The sequence below is a fragment of the Aulostomus chinensis genome, chromosome 22 (assembly GCF_037954235.1).
Source record: "Aulostomus chinensis isolate RoL2024-O1b breed Wild chromosome 22, RoL_Achi_v1.0, whole genome shotgun sequence".
Classification (NCBI taxonomy): domain Eukaryota; kingdom Metazoa; phylum Chordata; class Actinopteri; order Syngnathiformes; family Aulostomidae; genus Aulostomus; species Aulostomus chinensis.
The window spans coordinates 7,273,145-7,295,332 of NC_141341.1; the positions used below are offsets into that span (position 1 = coordinate 7,273,145).

The 22,188-nt window shown below is 42.8% G+C and overlaps 2 protein-coding genes across 15 annotated transcripts in view; one reads left to right on the forward strand and one right to left on the reverse strand.

Moving 5' to 3' along the window:
• The window catches only part of LOC147240561 (uncharacterized), a 47,284-nt gene that overhangs the window by 11,282 nt on the left and 13,814 nt on the right, over window positions 1–22,188 (forward strand). For 5 of the 14 annotated variants that reach the window (XR_015111100.1, XM_086192393.1, XM_086192392.1 and 2 more), the window contains exons 3-6: window positions 218–320; window positions 12,590–12,773; window positions 18,367–18,474; window positions 21,559–21,686. The gene's annotated coding sequence lies outside the window, so the exon portion shown is untranslated. Of the gene's footprint in view, window positions 1–217; window positions 321–10,900; window positions 10,964–11,743; window positions 11,895–12,589; window positions 12,774–17,632; window positions 18,475–21,149; window positions 21,511–21,558; window positions 21,687–22,188 lie in introns of those variants that run through there. The other 9 variants (XR_015111101.1, XR_015111102.1, XM_086192389.1 and 6 more) reach the window with 9 other exon arrangements.
• Window positions 1,908–19,098, reverse strand: mylipa (myosin regulatory light chain interacting protein a). Its single transcript, XM_086192386.1, has 7 exons — window positions 18,874–19,098; window positions 17,301–17,491; window positions 8,364–8,549; window positions 6,966–7,163; window positions 6,632–6,796; window positions 4,832–5,255; window positions 1,908–3,560 (listed from the first exon to the last, which is right to left on the reverse strand). Exons 1-7 carry the CDS (start codon window positions 18,958–18,960, stop codon window positions 3,363–3,365), a joined length of 1,449 nt encoding a protein of 482 aa, XP_086048512.1. The 5' UTR covers window positions 18,961–19,098; the 3' UTR covers window positions 1,908–3,362.

A 22,188-nucleotide genomic window follows, 5' to 3' on the forward strand; every position in this document is an offset into this window, starting at 1 on the left:
ATGAATAATGGTTTTCTTCTTTACCGTTCAGCTGCGTGTCACTGGGTCAGGGCAAAGAGACAGACAGTGCAGAGGCCGTGACGTGACCAGTTCAGCTCTGTTTTTCGCTGAAATATTTGTATCAGACATGCAGCCAGTTTGTGAGAGTTTATTTCATGTTTAACCTTTATATTCCCCTTTATTCTTTTTTGATATTGTGTTGTTTTCTACCCTGCAGCTCCAACTGGTGTTGTGGTCTCTCAGCGTCTCACCTTCCTGCTGTCGTCAGTGCTCTTTTGTTGTGTGTTTGACGGCTGTGATATCTGAGAGAAAAAGAAGAGGTAAGAGGCAAGAAAGAGGGAGGCATTCTCATCCAATTGGTCAGAGAGAGGTTTGGAGAGCAGGAAAAAGGCTGTCTAATCAATAGTGTGTGTACTGCACTCTCATTTCCTGACTATAATCACAGTCCAGGGGAGCTCGTCATTTCTCATCATCAATGAAAGCCTCTCTGAAACACTCGGAGCTACTTTCTGTTCTGTTCCCCTTCCTCGTCTGACAATGACAAATGACACATTGACCTCTCAGTGCACTGTCCACCTGGAGTTCTCATGTCATGTTCGTTCTCACCATATCTTATCTGACACCCCAGACGTCAAACCAGATAACTTGACAGTGTGAAGCCAAGAATGTGTTTCAGCAAAGTTTTAAATCAGTCTGAGTTAGCCACACTGAAATTACACTCAAACCTCAAGGCATCTCTTTTTGCACTCAAAAATGTCAACACTTAAACAGACATAGTTTGGAATCATCGTGAAATATGTGTGTGCGTGCGTGCGTGCCTGTGTGTGTGTTACACTAGACAAAACAAAGTAATCAAACTACTGTGAAATCATGAACAGAAAGACTGCTGCTGTTTGTTGTTTTGAAGATTAATGTGGCAACACTAGCATCTATCTGGTCAGAGATCAGATTTTAAGGTATGTTTACTGCTAGGAAATAATGTGCTGCATCAAATAAGCTATCAAACATGATGATAGATAATAAATGGACTTGAGCTGGATGGCTTCCTCCGCCATTTGCAGCCAGCAGGATTACCTAAACTCAGTCAGGGACAATTTCGAAAAAATGGTGGAGGTGGTGCCAGCTTGAGCCAAGAATGAACCTGCTGGGGCTGAGTAAGGTTTTGGACCTTGGTCTGACAGTCTGACTCACTGTGACCCTTACAATTGGATTTACTGTGTCAAATAAGGTCTCCGTCTACATAGATGGGTAACAGGACAGCAGCTTATTCCACTAATTTAATGATGAACTAGGAGGCCCTGAATAAACACCCATCTAAACAGGAAATTTCTCCCTTTGGACTGTGCTTCTTTGGTCTCAATGAACACTCAAAAAAGCTCTCAGAGAGCACGTACTGCTGCAAAGAAAGCTTCATGTATAGAGGTTATCCAGTCCATTCATACATTTTCTCCTCTGTCAATCAAAAAAGTCCCCTAGTCTTCAAAATCCTGATTACAGTTACGATGATTTCCCAAGGTCAAAATATTCTCCAGCCATTTTAGATGGTCTTACGGAATTTGATCAAAATTCATGCACATATACTGAAAAATACAGGTCATATCATTATAGCATAAACAGTCTTAAGGAGCTACAGTCTGAGCCAAATTCCATTCAAAGGAACCACTTTTCCCTTGTAAAATTAGCCATCTTTCTACTGAATTTCTACCAAATCCATCCTTTCATTATTGAGACAAAATTGCCATGAGGACTTGTAGTGTCATGACCATAATGCTGCTGCAGCCGATTTATCCGCAGATTTTTTTAGTCTGTGTTTATGAATGTGTAATATTCACTTTCACACGCACACAACTTTGAAACAAATATCTCAATGACACCAAGTGATTTTTTTTTTAAAAAACAACTTTATTAATACTTTTTGTCAAAAGCAGAATATAAGAACACTCAGTTCTACTTATTATTCTTGTATCCTACAGAGCGACGTGGCTTTTGCTTCAGAAAACAGAAACAAATTGCTACTTGTACATTGTGAAAAATAATAGTCCTTCCCTTGAAGTGACTAAATTGAGTCAGCGTTTAAGAAAGAATGTTTTTCTTTTCTTACCAGAAAAAAAGCCTGCAAAGTTTACAATAAACGCTGTTGCTGCTACATTAAGGCCAAACCCCTACAGACATGTGGATAACTTCCTTGGTAAAGTGACATTGTAGTTTTAAATATAGTTTTTGAAATTAAATAGAAAAAGATGAAAATGAAAAGCTCCTCACAAAGCAGGCAAGTATTGCACAGACAGATTTAGTACCCTTAAAAAAATATATCCACGTAGGAACTCACTAGTTCACCCCAGAGGAGAAATATATAGCTGAGGCTTTCAGAGGAAAGGACGTTCCTAGTTTTCCATCGATAACCTTGTGGTTGTGTGTCTAGTAGGAAGAGCATCTGCGCTCCATAACTTTTGGCACAGAAATAACAATATAAAAAGGTGCTGTGTTCAATGAAACCAGGCTTGTTTTGGATAAAAGGGGCAGTTAATCATCAAAACCCGTTTCAAGGTGAGGGAGTGTCAACAAGATTCAGTGCTAGTGGGCTATAAGAACCGTCAAGACCACCATTTGACCCAGAGATTGCAAGAAGGGGACCAAAGTGGCCTTAATCACCTGTGGTGTCACAATAGTACGCAGCGCTAGATCCAGGGCACTGCTGCTTAGCCTCTAAATCCCCCCTCATTGGCATGAAAAACTCAGATCATGAACAACAAAACAAGAAATAAAGAGATTAAAAAAAATACAATCTCGCTCTGTTCCACCATAAAATTGTTCTCAAATCAAATGTAAGCTTTAAAATGTCAAAAAGCCTTATAAATGAAAAGACCAGTATGTACAGTGCTTAACTATTCTAAAACATCCAAATATGGTTCAGGATCTGAAGCTGGATGCGGAGTAAAAAGCAAAGTACAAATTCATAAGCACAATAAAAACAATTAAAAAAAAAATCTAATTGTAATCAGGTCAACTGATGTAATAATTTAATTCACATGAAAAGCTTAATCTAAATCAACTGTGTGATGGGGCGATGATGACAACTAAAAAAAAGAAAAGAAAAAGAATAATACACACAAATAAGGACTGAGTGACACAAGTAGACAAGAGGAAGTGGCTTATGGACAGACTGGAGAAACACACACACCCACACACACTGAGGGACTGGTTCAACTATATGATTTTTGTGTGTTTGGTAGTTGGCGACGTCCAAGTGGGAAACACAAACGACAGTGCTGTGCAAGTGTCCTTCGCGAAACATTGGTCTGGCTGGTCGAGGTTCACGTGTGTGAGAAGTGTTCATGATGGGAGTTTCAGGGGAATCGTCTTCATGTGTGGTAGATCTTGTGGTCAAACTCTGTGGCTGAGCAGCTGTGAGGGGGGTCCAGGTCTCTGTGGATGGGTGCCGGAATGCTGCTGCGGTGTTGTTGTTGGTTATCAGTCAGCACCAGGTTCAGCAGGCTTGTGCACGTGGGCAGGTAGATGTGCTGCACATGCTCCACTTCAGACCGACACACTGGACACAGCTGATAAAGCAAAGAACAGGAAACTATAAAAGAGTAGTTAGCAGAGAGCTAGGAGGCAATCAGACTGCTGGTGGGTGTCAGAGGGAAGACCTTGTCGTGGCACATTTGACACAATGAACTGTCTCATGCAATGTTTCAAAGCCTGAGGTTGGGCTGTACATGTACACTGCAATGGCATCATGTGCAACAGTTAAGTCATGGCTGCTATGAGCCAACAGTAAAGAACAGTTTATTCCCAAAAACCCAAAAATTAAATGATGGTCAAAAGTGGGATATTTCCAAAAGGATTAGACTAATAAAATACTTCTCTCATGCTTTGTAAAACTGAAACGGCCCGTTACCGAAGCATAACTGCCATGTTGATATGCACATCATAGATTGTTACACCCAAACAATGAAAGTAGGGGGACAGCCTTCACCACCCCGTCACGCTACAGTCTACATCCATGTTTATTCAGATTAAGCTTCTTTTTGGAGAAAACGGACCTCGTCATTACTGAGAAGACATTGAAAATGACCAGAAAAGTGTCTTTGCAGAACACTGTCACATTGAATTTAACCTTTTAGATATAAAATGACATCATGTCATGCGAGTAGACGTTTGTGCTATTCACTGTTGGTCATCACTCACATCACCTGACAGTTCTCGTACATTAAAGCAAGCTTAATCATGAAAGGAAAGTAATATTCCCGCAGTCATGCTCAGAGCAGTAGAACAACTTTCCGACTCTTGTCTGAAGTTTCTTCTTATATCTATTAGCTGGGTCACCTTTTGAATTAATGGGAGAGAGATTTGCCTGGCTGCTATAATCCCCACACACACACACACACACACACACACCCACACACACACACACACCATCTGCTTCCACAAAGATGGGCAACATTTAGCTGATTAAGTGGGGGTCAGCAGAGTGTAGGAAAAGCTTTTGATGCTGTGTAAAGGACCATAAAGGATGAGAAGCTAAAACTAAAATCATAATTAAAAGAGCTTCTGGAGGAGAAGCAAACTCAAAGTGGGCTGCCTGGAGTCAAGGACCAAACCGCACAAAACAAAAAAAAGCACTTCTCTGATTTTCAAGGTCTGGCCTTGCTGTCAGGCTGACTTCTAAGGTACTGCTGGCATCAGCAACACTCACTACCCAGCATGTAGAGCTTTAAAGAAATACGAACCTCATGAAATGAGTAAAAAGCCTTCCCGACTGAATTTTATCAAATCTGTCATAGCAAAATGGAAATACATTTTCACAAAGAGTGAAGAAGATTCTCACCTGCAGCTGACTCGCACACGTCTGGCAGCACACCATATGGCCACATGGGCAGAATGCAGCGTTGATTTCCTCCTCGCAGCACAGCATGCACAGCAGAGCCTCTCGGAGCTTCTGCAGCCTCTCCTGCAGGGCTCGGCTCTGCTGGCAACTACCGCAGTCCAGTCCCTCGTCCTGCTGGCTGTCCCTGCTCGGAGAGCGTGAGGGAGAGGAGCGTTCGCCGCTACCGGAACGGGACACCAGGTCGACGACGCCAGAGTTGTAGAGGGCACGACGGGCATGGTCATACACTTCCTTGGAGGTGCGTCGGATATCAAAAACGTACTTCTTGCCCAGGTTGATGTTTTCATTGAGGAAAAGAGAAGCTAGGTGGCCCTTAAAGTCTCGGCTGTACTGCATCATCACTGCGTTTGTAACTGTGTCACACCTAGAAAGACACAGTAAAATGGGTTAATGTCAAAACACCTTCAATAATGGCCTCACATTGCACTTAAAACCTTTTGTTCTTCACCTAAACATGCACCTAATGTGGTTTCTGTTTTGAAAAACAATGAACACTGAAGAAAGCAGGATAAAGATGACTACAAAAAAAAAATCTGCAAACTGTGAGCTTGTGCCTGTCACTGAGACAAAGGGACAGGGCTCTTTTGTACCTTTGTGATGGAGAACAATTTCATAGCTCAGCCATTTGAATTGTCCCCACTCACTGATGATTTCAGACAGTCATCGTTTGTGGAGATGAAAAAGTCACGTGTCTTGCAAAGATTGCTCTCTGAAATCTCTTTTCATCGGCACTGATGCAGGGCAAGCACCCTGGTTATGTGGCGAAATGACCCACTTTGCATGTATTTAAAATATAACAGAAGCAAACTTTGCATTCTCCTAAACCTTGAGAAAATTGACAAACATAGACCAGATAGTCTTTTTTAGGTCAAGTTGTCCCAGCCTGCTAGTTTTTACTGAAGAACAGTAAATAATTAAATGACCTGCATTATCACCAGGACAAGCTACAGAGGGTTAGGGCATCTTCTAAAAGGAGGTTAGATTAGTGAATGACTGACAGCTGCAGTTGCTGCAGACACAAATACAGGACTCAACTGCGCAGCAGAGCTAGCAGTGCTACAAATGAACTTTTTTAGAAAACCTATAGGTGAGTTCGTGTTGTTGAACATCTGGTTCCTCCATGTAAAAGCTTCATGGGGTTTTGAATGGGTTTCAGTTTGCTGCCTGAAATTCGGTCGTGGTTTACACCGGCGTAATGTACTCTAATTTTTTTCCTAAGTGATGAAATATCAGTTAATACCGCACTCGTCTATCTCGTAGTGCATCTTAAAAATGGTAGCTGTTAATAAGTGACTTTGTGGAACTTTAAGCTTCACAATGCCAACAATAAAAGAAGCGAGAAGCAAGTTGTGACGTTGAACTTGTGTTCGTGGTGTAGTTTGCTCATAGCACAGTGCTGGCTTTGTATTTCCAATGATTGCTTTTGTGCAATCAAATAAATAAAACTGTTGTTTATTTGTAAGGAATATCATTATGGACAAAATGTTGCAGTATTAAGCTTTTGTTTGCCATAATTTACATTAAAAATCCAATGTGACGAAATGCCACTGGCTTTTGGTCAAGAGAACCTATGATGATGTCAACATCCTTACAGGGCTACAAAAATATGCGATAGCCATGTCAGGACTGCCTTTGTAGAACAGTGGAAAGGTCTTAGAAGGAACCCACGATTGTCTAAGTCTTACAAGTCTCCTATATATTGTCTCCAAGAGAAAACACTGTATTGTATTTTGCTCTGACCTGTAGAAGGCATGGGTCTCTGTGATGGCACGGTAAAGGCCACTGGCTGCCCGGTTACTGATCAGCTTGAACAAAAGCACCACGCTGTCATTTGTGTCCTTGGTAACGGTCAGGTACACGCTTTTTCCCGACTGGGTGGCAATTTGAATGATGGGATAGCTTATTCTGTGATGAAACAGAAAATGAAGCAGTTACACATCAGATATTGTCAAAGAGTCATGCAGGTCCAAAAAAACAACAAAAAGATTAAGGCTGTATCGTGTGACCAAGGGTTTGAACTCAGAGTAAAAAAGGCATTTCAGTAGGACTTTCAGATGTTGAGGTGGGGGCATACCTGTTGTCTAAGCTGAAGTCCTCCTTGCAAATGGCAATGCCTTCTGGTCCGACCCCGATGGCTAACCGCTGACCATTTGCATCGCGGGCCCAGTGCCACTCCACGCCATAATGCTCCAGAGAGGACACCAGCTGCAGGGCCTGATACTCCACAGAGCCCTGACTCACACCTTCCAGGGCCTTGTGTCTGGCTACAATTCTACAAAGGGGGACAAGAGGAGACAGTTTTAGGTTCTTCAGCTCATGCTTAAATTGTTAGGGACAGGGACGAGCGTCATCATACATCTGATGTCACATCAAGGAACATCCACAGTAACGGGTGCATTACACAAGCAAGAGAAACGCAACGCAAGAGTGCATTTTAGCTGTTTAAGTGTAACACACTCAGGCAGACAGCTTTGATGTCAAATGGTTCTCTTCAGATGACACTAAAAAAAACTATTGAGATCAGTGCTCAGGCAGCTCAGCAGAATTCAGCTGACTGCCTGGATCCAGGCAATAGCTTATTGATCAGAGAGGCTTTTGTAGGAGAAATCTATAGAAAATTCTTTTTGGGAAAAATGTCTGCTGGATTCACGCACCTGGATACAACGCAAACAGTCATGATTAGATTTACAGTGGGTGTAGCAATGCTGCCTACTGGCTCAAACAATAAGTACATAGTGTTGGATGTAGCAGGTTTGGTTGCAGGGTAAATTAAACTATAAGTTAATCTAGAAGTAGCATTTAAAGGACAGCTTAAAAAGTGGTTCCTGGATGGTTGGTGTAGATGCAAAGGAAACAATCTTTTCTAAACAGGCAAATATGTACGTTTCCATGTCTGTCAGGCTATCGGATATTTGACCCTCTTAGTTTCACACTCTGACACTAAAAACCTTTCAAACTAGTTTAGAGAGAAAACACTGGAGATGTACAGTAGCAGGTTCAATGGAACTCAGTAAACACATGTAATCTGATCTCCTCATCTACTTTATCTGTTCTGTGTGTGAACGTGTGTGTGTGTGTGTGTGTCAAAAGTTTCCTCAATATATATGAAGTAAGAAAGACATCTCCATGTATGCCACATTAAAAATAATCATTTTTTGTGGAATTCTATGAAAACCAGGCGCCACATGATGCCATTTCTGGTTTATTGCCATTCATTTTCATTCCTAAGTGTGTGAGAGGTGGTATCCTACCTCCCTCAGAGACAGGGAGGGTGTTGAGCTTCAGGACAGCTGACCCTCTGAAGAGGCCAGCAGGTTGTAATGATGATAAGACATTGAGAGCAATGCCACCACTGGTATTGAGCTTTAATCCAGCCACATATTCTAACATTAATGTAGTTATCTGTGCGTTTTTAAAGAGGTGCAGCTGGTCAAACAATGCAATGACTTTGATAATTCCTAGAATACTGTACCTGTTGATGGTGGCAGGACATGGCTCCTCCCCACACAGTTCTGCGTACCAGTACTGGGCTGTGTTTTGGTTGTAATCTCCAAACTCAGCCTGGGCCAGGAGCGCGCTCAGCTCCTCTGCTTGCTCCGAGCCCATGCGTAGGTGACCGTTATGAAGGTCCTCCTTCACGTGCGTGAAGAAGACGTGTCTGGTGAACAAAGCAGAGAATAGTGGTATGATGGAACATATCCTGATTGGAACAGTATCAATTCTGGATGCTTGGTTTATAGAACTTCAGAGTACTGCAAATACATGACAACAGTCTGTCCTGAAGTGAAGTGGCAACAAAGGTCAAATCTGCCCAAAACCCCTCTCTCTTATCTTTATCTGATCTTTCTAATATCTTTAACCTAATCACATACGTGCTATCATATTCTTCACCTCCATCGACTGAGCCTCCCACGAAACGATCCAAAGCCCCCCTGTGGAGAGCCGCCTCACACTTTGTCGCTACCATTGTACACATTATTACAAACAAAAGCCATTTCCATTGTACAGCTGACTTTCATGTGTGATGGCTGAGTAATCAGAACGTCTAGAGCGAAAACAAACAGCCTGGAGCAGGTGGTCACTATACGGGTAGAATTTCACCACTGTCAGAGGGTGTGTGTGTGTGTGTGTGTGTGTGTGTGTGTTAAAAAAAATAAGCAGCTGCTGTGGTCAAACAGATGGACTCTTACTTTTTGTCTGTTCCTCAAACTGGTAGAACTTCCTCTAAAAGTAAAAGTTCAGTCGGTTCTCCAACATAGGAATCAATCTGGTAAATCTGTGTGTGTGTGTGTGTGTGTGTGTGTGTTGCATGGATTTATTCGTGACCACCACCATGAGATGATATGTGATCAGTCCACATATTGAATGTAGTAATGGGATTTTAGAGAAAAGGACCCCTACTGGATGCCAGGCATTGTGAACTCTCTTTGTTGTTCAATAACCCAAAACTCAAGCCACTAATCTTGTTCTGTGGTCCATGTGGGAACTCTTTTGTCCCCCAGATTTGATCAGATGACGTGTGTTTCTGAGGTGACATTTGGGAGAATAGTTCAAAGATTAACGGCCGTCCAAAATGACAATTGTTTTTGTCTGGCCTGAATGATTACATGATGAGAACACCACGTTCTGGTGTGGCCAAGAAAAACAAGCACACTCAGAAAATAAGCCATGGCAGGTCCTTTCCATTGTTTTGACCACAACATATGAAGAGGTCTTTCCTTCTCGCTAGCAGCAGGAGACATGACGTCTAATGGAGTAACACCCTTACATCGTGGACATGGCTGAACTAAAGTAACCTACACAGACCCTTCCTCATGTCAAATTCTGCCACAGCAGCCTTAAGAAGATTGGAAAGCCATCGGGCTTCCTCTGTGCTGGCCAGCACTCACCTGGGTGATGTTAATTAGCCAACATTCAGTTGGTGCTTTTAAACATAAAAGACAATTTAGTTGTCACTTCTTACTGTTTTGCAGCTACAGGCCATGTGGAGCTTTGATTATACAGAGAACACCTCTTGCTGGGATCATCTTTGGGGATGAGCCAAAGGTGACGTTTCCTATGTGATCTTCTGGGACTAGAAAGTAGACTCTTCAGTATTCTAGACACCCCTTTCTGGAGGATACACTCATACACACGCACAAACGAGTATTGCAACTGCCTCAGTATGCAACAACAGACACACCTCATCCCAAAGACACGCTCACGTGCTTCTCAACAGCAGCAAGAGGAGCATCGAAGTACACAAACAAAGTTGGGCTACACTGCTCCTCACAAAGCCAGACCATAACAACGGAGCCCTGTAGCTGACTAGCCTTGGGCATAACAAACAGCGCTTTGATATGGTGTTAAACATCCCATTCCCTCCAACGCGCACACACACACAAACACTGTGGTCTATTGTGTCAAGCCCAGCAGGCACCATGTGATGAAGCGCTGCTAGTTTGCTACCTGACTGACGCAAACAATAGGCCTGACTTGACTGGAAATTACAGGGTGCCGACGTAGGGTTACTATAGGGCAAGCTGTGGAGGTTACTCTAGTTCAGGCGCATCGTCAAGAGGTTACAATTGGTCACTGAGCCTTTGAGCAAGGCATCAGATATCATGAAAGCAGTGAGGCAGAACAAGTCCCAGCCTGTTTGTTTGGTGTGACTAACAGAATGAATAAAGAGAAGACAAAAATACCGCCTTGACACTAAAGGGATCGCCTGGTGTGTAACTGCTGTCCACTGTGCTGCTGAGCATGACTTTTGTGGGTGCCGGCATATGTGTGAACAGGTGCTGTGCTGAGATCAGGACACAATTCCAGTTGTCATTTAGAATCAAAGCATTACTAACAGAGATGAGGAAGCTATTGCTCACTGAAAGCCCCCCCCCCCCCATTCTGCCCAGCAGCTGAGTAAGAGTGAGATATGCACTCAGCCAAGTGTTACTGACAACACAGCTACTTCACACCCAGATAGAGACATTTTTCCCCTATAAGGCTGGTGTGAAGTTCATTTGTATCACTCATATGTAGGTCAACACAGGAACTAAAAGATGCTATCAGTTGTTTTTGAGTTCAGCACTAACGGTACTAGTTGACTAAAAATATAGAATGAGGGTATATCTTAGGGTGTATGTGCAAAAGGAAAAGTAGTGAAAAATTGAAACTGAAGTATGCAGCAGTTATACAGGGAGTTGACAGGCAGTTACAGTTGTACTCCAGTTATAGATCAAGTAATCTGATTAGACTCCCATCATCCCAGAATCAGGGGGAAAATCAATGTTGATGGATGGATATCAGTCCCCAGAAGGGTGGGTGGTGGTATGCTCCATAACAGCTGGTTGCAAGCAGATTTTCTTCTGGTTGAGCTTTTCAGTCAGGTCAGCGAATGGCATCCATTTTTACAGTGCTGTCGTGCTCCTAGCACAGCAGATGCTAACAGGTACAACAGTCTCAGTCCTTGGGTGCTGTAGACTGATGATGATAATGATGTTAACCTTCCACCGGCGCTGGAGGAGATCCTAGATGTCGAGGTGTCTGCTGCCAATGATGTGCCAGCACTCAGTCATGAAAAGGCTCCATTGCTTCTCTATCTAGTGGTGAAGGTCAACTTTACAGCAAGCTTGGTCTGGTTAGTTTTAGAGGAACAACAGTTCATAAATTCAGTAACTGTCTCCCACCATGGCTTTTATAGCACGTTTCCCTTTTCTTCTTCTTTTCTTTTTAAAGCTTTCCTGACTGGACACAACACATGTCTGTACAAATCCAAATGGATGTTCTTTCTTTACAAGCCCACTGGATTTACACAGAGCTGTAACCAAGGAAACAAGACAACAGAATGAATAAATGACCCCAATGCTCAATGAAAGCAAGCAGATAAGAGTTTAGTCAGTGTGAGCCTCATGAGTGCAAGTTCGCTTCACAGAATCGCAGGACATAAAATCTGTCTCTTGCTGGGACGTGGTGCCAGGCTGCATCGGCTTGAGGAGCTGTTTATCAGCTGCAAGAACTCTGCTCTGTATGCCTCAACACGTTTGATTCACCACGTCAAGTGCCAACACTCATTACTATTCAGATGCATGTGCACACGCATCATTACAGTCATCCGTGAAGTGTACTTTGAACAGGGCAGCCATCATCACAGCGTTCCCTTGTTCTTTACATAGACACAAGTTTGCATATCAGACTGCTTGCCAAGAGGTCTGCGCTGATACCAAAGTCTGACCTACTTTACTGTTTTACACCTCTTCATTGCTTTATCCTGCAACGATAAACAATATCAAAAGTATTAATGATATTCAAAGATCTTTGTCAATGTAGCAGGAGAGCACAAAGAAATAAATCCACTTCAAAACTTTGGCAGTGGGCAAGTCAGAGGTCTAGATATGTGAAATAACTCATTAAAACAGGCTGGAACCTTGAGAGGGAAAATCTGAAACTAGGGCACTGGTTGCAAGATGAAGTTAATGAAATGGGTTGAAGGTCATTCCCATTTCCCCTGATTTTCTTCCACCCAGTTGTCACTCTGTTTGAATAATCAGCGAGCACTTTATGGATACCAAATGTAAACACTGTTCCATTTGAGTGGGAAGCAGGAATTTTTGGAACTTTTTTTTTTAATGTGAACCCAAAGCGACAAAGACTCCCAGTAAAGTTAAATAACTCTCTCCAGTCTGTTCCACCCATTCAATAAAACCATTGTCTCGTTTTTAGAGTCTTCTACCCCAACCAGACGTTGATTCTTCAAGTGGGCTGCAGACCGTCAGCCGCTCAAGCACAAAGAAGAACAAAACGTCCCCGCAAATGGAAACCTAACACCTCTGCCTAGAGACCGCACCTCCTCCGGCCAATCACCAGAGGAGCTTCAGACCTCATTGCCTGGGCTCTCAACAATGCGGTTTGTAAAGCTAGTCAAATTACACTGCCAGAAGCTGTGGGCTCAGAGGTTACTAGCTGTCAATGAACTATAGTAAACTCAGCTATCATTAATGCCGGTTTGAATGGAGTCTGACTGAAACACTTATCAATGTATCAATCACGAGGTTTCGAAAAGCAGAGAGGGGAAAAAAAAATGTTACAAAAATGTAACAAATCTGCCTGTGGTGTGTTTAGAATGGAACTAAAAGCCACAGAACAAAAAAGAGGCTACTTGTGTCCTAAATGCTTTGGTTACAGGATCTGTGAAAGATAAAACTGATAAAGAGCCAGCATTGATAAAAATAAGTCTGCCTTTCTTGGGCAAATCTTGTAACTTGTAAGACAAGGTTTCTTCAGTTCACATTGGAAAATGATAGGAAGAACAAGTGGCTAATTACTGATGATGAGCACGCGGATAAAAACCTTGGGTGGTATTTTTGAACTCTGGAAGACCCACAGGCATCTTGTGGGATCTTTGGTTTGATCATCTCTGCAGTCTGAGATAGTGAGCGGAAAGGATGGCTTGAATGTGACCTGAATAAACATCACATATTACAGAACATTCAGTTTGACAGAGTGTAAGAAACAGGTTTTAATGTTTTTGTCTCGCTTCTGATTGAATAACAGCCTATTTATATGACATCGGAGCAACTTGGAGCAATGATTTAAAAACTGGAAGTCCAATATTTTGAGTCTAGTTTCCTCCAACAATCTGCATCATGGAACAAACTGTTTGGTAGAAATCTAACATGTTTGACTTTGAGAAAATGAGTGCGTCAACTTCCCTCGCCATCTTCAAGTGTTTGCGAGTTCCAAATGTTTGTCTGACGCCGTTGAACCATCCTTTTATAAACACAAATGGCTGATTTTATCCGACCTGGAGAACCCGTTGGAATATTCATGGCCGAGTGAAATTCTTCAGACGTAATCATTCAAAAGATTCCTCCTTCATTGAAGTTTACTTTGTGTTTAGGTGAGAGAGGCTCGGAAACAAAAGGGGTTAACTATCATGACCTCTGATAAGACCAGTGGCGATAGTTGTGCCCTCTGATTGTATCCAACATTTGCCTGCTCAGAATGCTAAAGAGGGGGGCTAATGAAGGAGCAACTTTCATAAGTTGACACCAGAAACCCCCCCCCCCCCTAGCAAGTGGTGTTTAATGATGCAGACAACAGAGGCTGTTTAGAGGCTGTCGGGTAAAGGTACCTTAACCAATGAGGTCTTCAACATCACCGATACGTCACGGAAAAACAGATAAATACACCAGATATTTTACAAAAACAACTGGAGGGGCTGCTTGTTTTTTTCCACTTGCAGGAAGTGCAATGATTAAAAATAATCTCTGGACTCTTAAATCACCTGCTAGATTGTAACAAGGAGATATTTTCTTGAAAAACAGAACGACTCTTTGTGGCACTTTCATCTGCCCAAAAACAAGCAACAGAGTTCTTCAAAGGACACTGCAAATTGTTAAAATTTGGCGAAAAGATTTACAAACAAACGTGTGAGAAACGGTGGTGAATCTTAAAGTAATAAGATTACAGAAAAGGGAATTTTACAAAGAGCCGAGAGTGCTGCCATAGAAGCAAGATGGACAGCCTACACTTCATCTGTGTACATGAAACAAACCACCAAATGGCTCTATGGGTAATGTGTTATTGATTGTGCAGGGTTAGAAGAGACAACTGTGCGATGAACAATCTGTACCCGTTTTTTTTTCTCTTCTATTTTTAAAAAAGATGCTTGAAATTGTGCAACATAATTCCAAACAGGTTTGATTGTGGAGAAAAACCTTCGATTGTTAAGTCTCACAATAGACAGACACAAAATATTAACGCCCCGCTAGTGAGCTGTATGTAAGCACAAACACCAGAATGACCTGCAAGGCTTTACGTGGCAGCAGAGCACACAGCAGCTTATATAAGCGGCTCTGTGCGTGCTCAGTCCGGTACAGTTATGTAATAAGGCCTATAAGAAGGGCGTAGAGACGGAGGTCCAACTCAGCTGAGACATGCAGTACCGAGCCGGCCTGCTTGATTTGTCAACTGCGAACATTTACTCGAGACCTCCATTTACATAACTCCCAAAGCGTGCAGGGTGGTAACAGTGTGAAGTGGCTCTAGTTGTATTCATGAACCCTCTCTGTGATTTACGTCGTCTTCTTACGTTGCCTAAACTTTGAGGGGATCGTCTCAAGCGCCCCACATGCTGGATCAGTCCTTGAGTAACTAAAGCAAACATGGAAAACTATTTGGTGAGGAGGGGATTTCTGTGTGTGTCATGATGAGGCGTGTGGGCATGCTGAGAGCACGAACAAGTTGAGCGCAAGCCTAAGTAGGTCAAAGGTGACGGTGTGAGCAATGAGTGAAATGTCCTCAGAGCACTTTGAGTCAGGTTGTGTCGATATTCAGGTCAGGAAGCCTAAATTCAAAAACAAACAAAAACCAAATCATTAATCTTGCCCTCCTCTCTGATGTGTTTAATTGTAACGTAAGTTCTACTAAACTGAACGCATCTTGACACCATGTTGCTGTGCGACGTGCGTTTACAAGCAGCAACCCCTCGTTCACTCGCCCGCCATCTCACATCTTTTATCTCACCTTCTTTCCACAAACCTTTGACCCCCACCCTCCACATCCCGACGCCAGCCATCTGTTGATAACCTCATGCTAATCTAGCAGAGGTCAGAGCACAGGCAGCCAAGTGCCCCACACACTCACCCCCCCCCCCCTCCCTTCCCCAACTGCCTTCACTTTCTTTTTCTTCTAAAAAGACTGCCAAATATGGGCCAGAGGACGGGGGAGGGAGGTGATGGACGGGAGGGTGAGCAGCAACAGTCTGAATTTGACACAGATAAAAACAAATATATGCGAATACAATGTAAATTCAGATTTGATCAAAGTTCAGAGGGAAGTGAGAGAAGAGGGAGTGAAAAGCTGATGAACGGGACAATGGGTGGACTAGGCGGGTGGGGATGGGGTACTGGGAAATGCCAGACAGATCCACAGCCAAGGCAGATACATGTCAGTTTAATGAACAACTTGAGTGGCGTGCTGCGAGAGCGAGGACGGGGAGAAACGTGGAGGAGATTAAAAAGACACCAGAGAGAGTCCCTGCCAACACTGGCCGTCCAGTATCCAACACCAGTGTGGAACCTGGGGTGTGAAAGAACTTCCACCAGGTTACTGGAGTGCAAAAAGAGTTGACTGGATCAGTTCTGATGGCTACAAATCCCCGATCCCTCAACAACGGGACTAGAGCTGCAAAACTCCCAGTGGGTTCACGTGCACTTGTCAAGCTGTTGACTGTTACCGTTTCTTGTCCCAGTGTGCACGGACCAGGAGGGACATCACTTGTTGAATGTCCGCGCCCGCAACCAAATGCAGCCCCCTCACAGCCGACTGGGATCACTTTCGTTCAGTTCACCTTTTGCGCCACATACCAAAAACAAGTAAACCAGCAGCAATCAGCAACTGCGGCAAACAACAGGCTCAAATTTAAAAACTATTAAAAGAAAAAAAAGCAATTCCTCCTTAAATTGAGACGGATCAAAGTTGATCTTGTCTGTCCAGAAATACACGATTTTTGCCATTACTTGGCCGCCTTGATGATCCCTCCCTTGACTTCCGCAATAAATACCGCAGTTGGGTCTATCTGAAGAACGCCCAGGCAACTTTGTAGAAGAATAAACACAACCGAGGGAAGAATAAACAAACAAACAAACAAAAAACAATCACTGTCTGACTTTTGAAATTATGATTTGGGTATTTCAGTCTTTTTAATAATCCAGTTGTAGTTAGACTAATAAATAATTCAACTTTTCCTGCCAAACGTACTGGCTAAGCCGGGCTCAAGACGTGTCACTTAATTCTGTTTCAACTAATCTCACAGACATCAGAGAAAGGAGAAATGTAATTCACTGGCTGTTTCACATCTAGAACAAAAGCTATTTCACATGTTCTTCATGTCCAAATGTGTTAACCACTAAAGTTACTACTGTAAAATGCAGCTGCGAACGACTGACAACAGATATCCGTGAAAACTAAACCGTTATGAGCCGACACAAGCCCCGTTGTCAGAGTTTCCAGACTGCATCTGCAAAAACGTCAAACAGTGAGGCGGTGCTTTTGTTCAGATAAAAATGGCCACAAAGAGTAAAAAAAAAAAAAGCACAACAAAAGTTATTTTGAGCTGAATGGGGGCAGTGACAGAGGTCCTGGCTGTCACAGAGAGGGTCCCTGAGGGCAGACGGGGAGCAACATATACCCCCAGGGCCGCTAGATCACATTTCCTGCCTGACGAACCACCAATATGACCTGTAGTAACCCCGGGTGAGCTCGGGGAGAGGTTACTACAGGGCATTTGGCTGGATGGGGAAACAAGGTGATCAAGTTATGCTTGATGTAGTTTTTTTTCCAGCATGTTGCTCCTTACTTCTTCACTCATAAAAAAAGGGAAAACTAGATTTCCGTGACGAAGTTGTCTTTCAAGCTCTAGCGGATTTACCTCGTCTGTTCCTGCAGAATGAGATGGGGTTCCACAAAGAACTTGACCCGCAGCCTCAGTCGACAGGGCGTCAGATTATCCATCTGCTGGCAGATGCGATTCCTCAGATTCAGCCACAAGTTCTCTCCTTTGCTGCCAGTGAACTGCAGCCCAAAGTAGTCCACTTCAATTATGCCCAACTTTCTGCAAACCTGGAACGACATGAAAGAAAAGTGGATCTCAGACAAAGCAAGTGAAAAAGGATCCTACAGCCAAGCGACGGGAGATGGAGCAAGAAGGGGGGCAGATTAGATCATTCAGCCTGAAGTGAATGAAGATTTTTCAGTCTTGACACAGTCATATAGTTCAATCCGACTTTTAAACATTCTTTAAAGTCTGCTTTATAGAAGCAGCGGAATTTGTACCTCCATTTGCTGTGTGATTTTTCTTTTTCTGTCTTGCCAGGGTAAATGCTTTGTTTTGCATCCGTGTGCAGGTACTTTTGCATTTGTTGTGCAGTTCTTCGGTCAGTTTATGTTGTGTAACAATGTGCAATAGGAAGAAATAGGACTTGGGGAAAAATAACTCAAGCAAACAGTCCAAGATGGCTTTGGCCTTACAGCAGAAGATGGCACCAAATCAACAGTTGTCCAACATTGGGATTTCACAAGAGTTGCACAAGATTATCAGCATTAGGAGAGAAAAATTCATTTTCCCTAACTGCAGTGCTTTCTCACAGATTAAACCCTTGAATACGCTCAAGCTCACGATGCTTAGAAGTAAACTTGGAGACTCTCCCGTTCTAGAGGGGCTCATCAAAGCCGCAGTTTCACGCCCCCTCAGCGGCGGCGGCCATGGGGTTATTACATAACTTGCTGGTAAACGTCTGCACGGAGCCCCGGGCCGAAATAAAACCCATTCATACCCACGACAAGCAGGCAATATACCATGCATTCAGAATAGCTTTACATTTGAATAGAGAGGAAACACTGGGGCTTGCCGATGGAAGGTTCACATCCTGTTCCTGACCACTTTAACGGGGTTTTCTTTTTAAATCATGTGAAGATGAAGTTTCACTTCTTCTCAGGCAGGACGCAGAGTACTTGCGCAGAAGAAGAATGAACTCGAGTAACCTTTTCAAGAACCGGCAGCTTCCTCAACGCATCTACATCTTCTGGAAGTACTAGTCTATCGCGTAAGTAGTCTGATGAGCTGAATCAACACGAGGGTGCTGTTTACATAAATGTGTACTATGTAGTGCTATGTGGTCCTGACCATCTGAAGTTTCTCTCTGCAACAATAAAGCCAATGTAGTGATTACGTTTAGTGTTCGTTTAAAACTGAGTTGATTCTGAATATCATGCTAAGCTGCCAATGAATAAATGCTCTTACTACAGATACTGGGAGCATTTTAATTACTTTAAGTCACAAAACCTGTTTGAACCAATTAAGTTTGGTTATATTATTTTTTTTAATTGTTATTTCAATGCCATAAGTCAACGGGACTGTTATTTTGACACCCAAAAGCATGATTTTTAAAAAAAACTGAATCCTTTATTTAACACACGAGGATGTGTAACCCGGTGCAGCCTACCTTATTCAGACAGTCTTCACCGTTCGCCTTCGCATCAACTTCCACTTCCATCACCACCGAGTCTGGACGAGTAACGTGGCAAAGCATTTTGGCTTCTATGAATCTTTGGTGTGCCACCTTTATTAAAAAAAAAAAAAAGCAATTCTCGAGCCTTCTCGGGTCCCCTACATCAAGCCCTCGTCACTTTCTCAGCCCTTTTCACTGCGTGTGGTAAAGCTGAGACCGCCAGCTGTAGGGTATATCAATGAAATATCCCGAACGGTCCCGCCTACTTCCAACTAGCCAATCAGGACCAGGTTAATATAATCCCTGCGCTGGGCAGACCAATCAGACGGGCCGTTGCATATGCGTGCTGCGAGCATGCCTGTCAGTAAACGGCGCCCTCTTCTGGCTCTTTCTCGAACAATAAGCTTTCAACTCACCTGCTCCCGATGAATTAGACATAGTGGCGAACTTCAGCGGACCTCGGAGTGTGGATAATGGTTTGTATAGGGCTTTTCTCTCGGTATGTGTGAATTATACATGGCACGGAGTCCAAAAATAACGACGATAACGGGGAAAGACTCCAACTTGCTGTGCTGCTTTTACTGACGTCTATTCATTTTTCATGCTGTAATTCAGTTCCACTGTTTCTATCACGTTCCTGCTGTGGCGTATTGCCATAGTCTTTAATTAGTTGTGTACCCGTCATCACTGCTGATATCATTACAATGAAATCGTAGAATTCTGTGGTTGGCATCTATAAACATCGTTTATTTTTATTTTCCAACCGGACACTAAAATAGCTTTTAATGTAATTGGTTCCTGCCTTCATAGGTTGAGGTGAGGAACCACTTCACTTACCTAGAGAGAGATTTTTAGCATATAATATTTACTCAGCTTAATTCATCATGAATATATTGTTAACAATATATTCTTCAGCACAAAGGGTTGTAACGTCACAGTGGCAGACAGAAGACATTTCAGAAACTGCAGCAGCACATACTCTCCGGGGAATCATGGTGTCCAGCCAAAGCTCTGTTTGTCTGCCAGGGGACATTTTAGAACAGAGGCAGTGAGCCACCCCTCCCCATATTTCTGCACTCTCTCACCACTGCATTCCTCTTATATCATGGCAGACTCCAAACCAGACTGAGCTCCTACTATCTGCAGTAAAGCATTTACATAAAGTGACATTAGATTACAGTTTTACAGGTGCAGTTGCGTGCGTTTATCAGTCGGTCTTGATAAGAAAAAGTTGATAAGGACGATATTATAGGTAATAGGCTGATGCTCTGTAGTACGGGGGTTTTCAAAGTCTGCATGGTGGGTCTCCCCTGAGACAAAACGTGGACGGAGTGCACCTTTACCTGTTTCTTTTTGGATGCCTTTTGCATTATGATGTCGTTTGATCCCTTAGATAGTCAGCTATTTTAGCCAAGCTAACCCTATTATTGCTATTTTCCATTACTCCAGAGCACTGAATTGATGAAAACAGTCTGTCCTTGGTCACTTATTTGTGCCTGACTCTTATAAATAGGAAAATAGTAAATCCCTCCAAATCTACCTTATCTCCTCAGCATCTTCACATACGGTTAGACTGTTCTTCACAATGTCTTTTGATAGCTAATATTCTTTCACCTACGTGCAGCACCCATCCCCCAGCCGCAGACACTTCAGACACTTTGAGAACTTCTGGAATTTGTTTGGTTTACAATCCTACCAAGTTTCAAATCGTTGATAGAGAAAATTTGAAATTGATATTAATAATTTTAGCTTTTCAAGGTGAGAGCTCAAATTGCTCCCTGATGACCGTATAAATAATCACAACACAAACACAGCAAGCGACCAGAAGTGAAACTATTAGAAAGTAAAGCAAGTCAGTCTATTAAGATGCGCTGAAAATTCAGTTAATCTACAAGTCAAATTACAATTCAGCTCATTAAAGCTGTAAAACTAGTTGTGGGGGAAAAAAAAATCATTGCATCTCTTCTTGATTCTTGTGAAGCACTTTGTGCTAATGGTTGTATGAATCGTGCCATTTAAATAAAGTTTGATTGATTGATTGATGACAGAACTGACAAAGTTGGGGCGCTTTTACTGCAAAAGTTCAATCACCCTTTGCCCTCATAACCTGTATGCTGTAACAACCATCAGCCAAATGAACCATTCTGATGACATAACAATTTTTGTGGAACCATTTTAAAGCAGGAAGGTGTTCTTCATATTGAGTAAGTGTGGGTGAATTACTTTAAGTTGTTTAATGTCAGGTTTCTTTCTCACTTTTTTAACCACAGCTGGTTCAGGCACAGCTCTGCAGATATGGGACTTCCGTTGTGCAACACCTTTACATCGATGATGCAATGGTTCAGCACAAGACCTCTAGCTGTTTGAAATTAAGCTCCGTATCTGTTTCTTGTGTCAAAAAATCTCAATCACACGTTACTTTTGACCCACCGGGGTTCACTGATAACCCAGTCAAGTGTAAATAAATACGGCCTTGCTCCCACAACATTCACCATGGTGTCTGTGAAAGATGAAGATGTACTGCATGTGGGGAACCTTTTCATCACATTATAAGTACATGCAATCCTAAAATGTGTGTAACTTTCGCCTGGCCTCAAAGGCATGTAGCCTATTACATACAGAAATTGATTGACCAACATTTATCAGCTCTAACGTGTGTGTCTTTCTGGTGGTGATAAGGTCAGCCAGAGTGGAGTCGGCATGGCCGTTGTCCTTTTGCCCTGAGGTGATGTAAGAGTGTGTACAATGTGTGAACAGAGGGAGTATGAGCAGCTGTCCTGTCCACAAATGGAAAAGCAAGAAAGATGGTGAGTGACCGAACATCCGCTGCCGACGTGCACATCCACTGTCCCTGTGCCCCACAGCCCTCAGCCTATGTAACACATATGCATGCAAAAGGCAGGTAAACATTTATCCGTGGCAACCTGAAGGACATGCAGGATACTAGAATATTTAGACAGCAGCGGATAATCACATGCAAAATAATATTATATTTTCCATTCTTTATTTTGGCCTGCTGCACGTGCAAGAGGCATAGACACCGTTAAATCTCAAAAACGCACCTCCATTCTCTCTTTCTGTAAGAAAATAAAGCTGTAATATTCTTGTCTCATTAGTAGTTCCACTTTCCTCCAGCCACTTGCCCCCTGCCCTCAGCATGATGTAACAGTAGAGTCCACACAGAGGCTGAAAGATGAAATGAACCCTTATACCCACTAAGTTCATTGTCCCAGCGGATTGTCTGACAGTTACTCTGATCATCTGATCATTTTTGCTATTTGTAGATTGTTTGCTCATAATTCATTTGGT

Excerpts from the sequence above, each read along its gene's own strand:
- mylipa (XM_086192386.1), bottom strand. The coding sequence starts at position 18,960 with ATGCTTTGCCACGTTACTCGTCCAGACTCGGTGGTGATGGAAGTGGAA. Across the intron at positions 6,797-6,965 it reads GACTTCAGCTTAGACAACAG|AATAAGCTATCCCATCATTC; the intron begins GTATGCCCCCAC and ends GTTTCATCACAG. Across the intron at positions 3,561-4,831 it reads CGTGTGCGAGTCAGCTGCAG|CTGTGTCCAGTGTGTCGGTC; the intron begins GTGAGAATCTTC and ends TTGCTTTATCAG.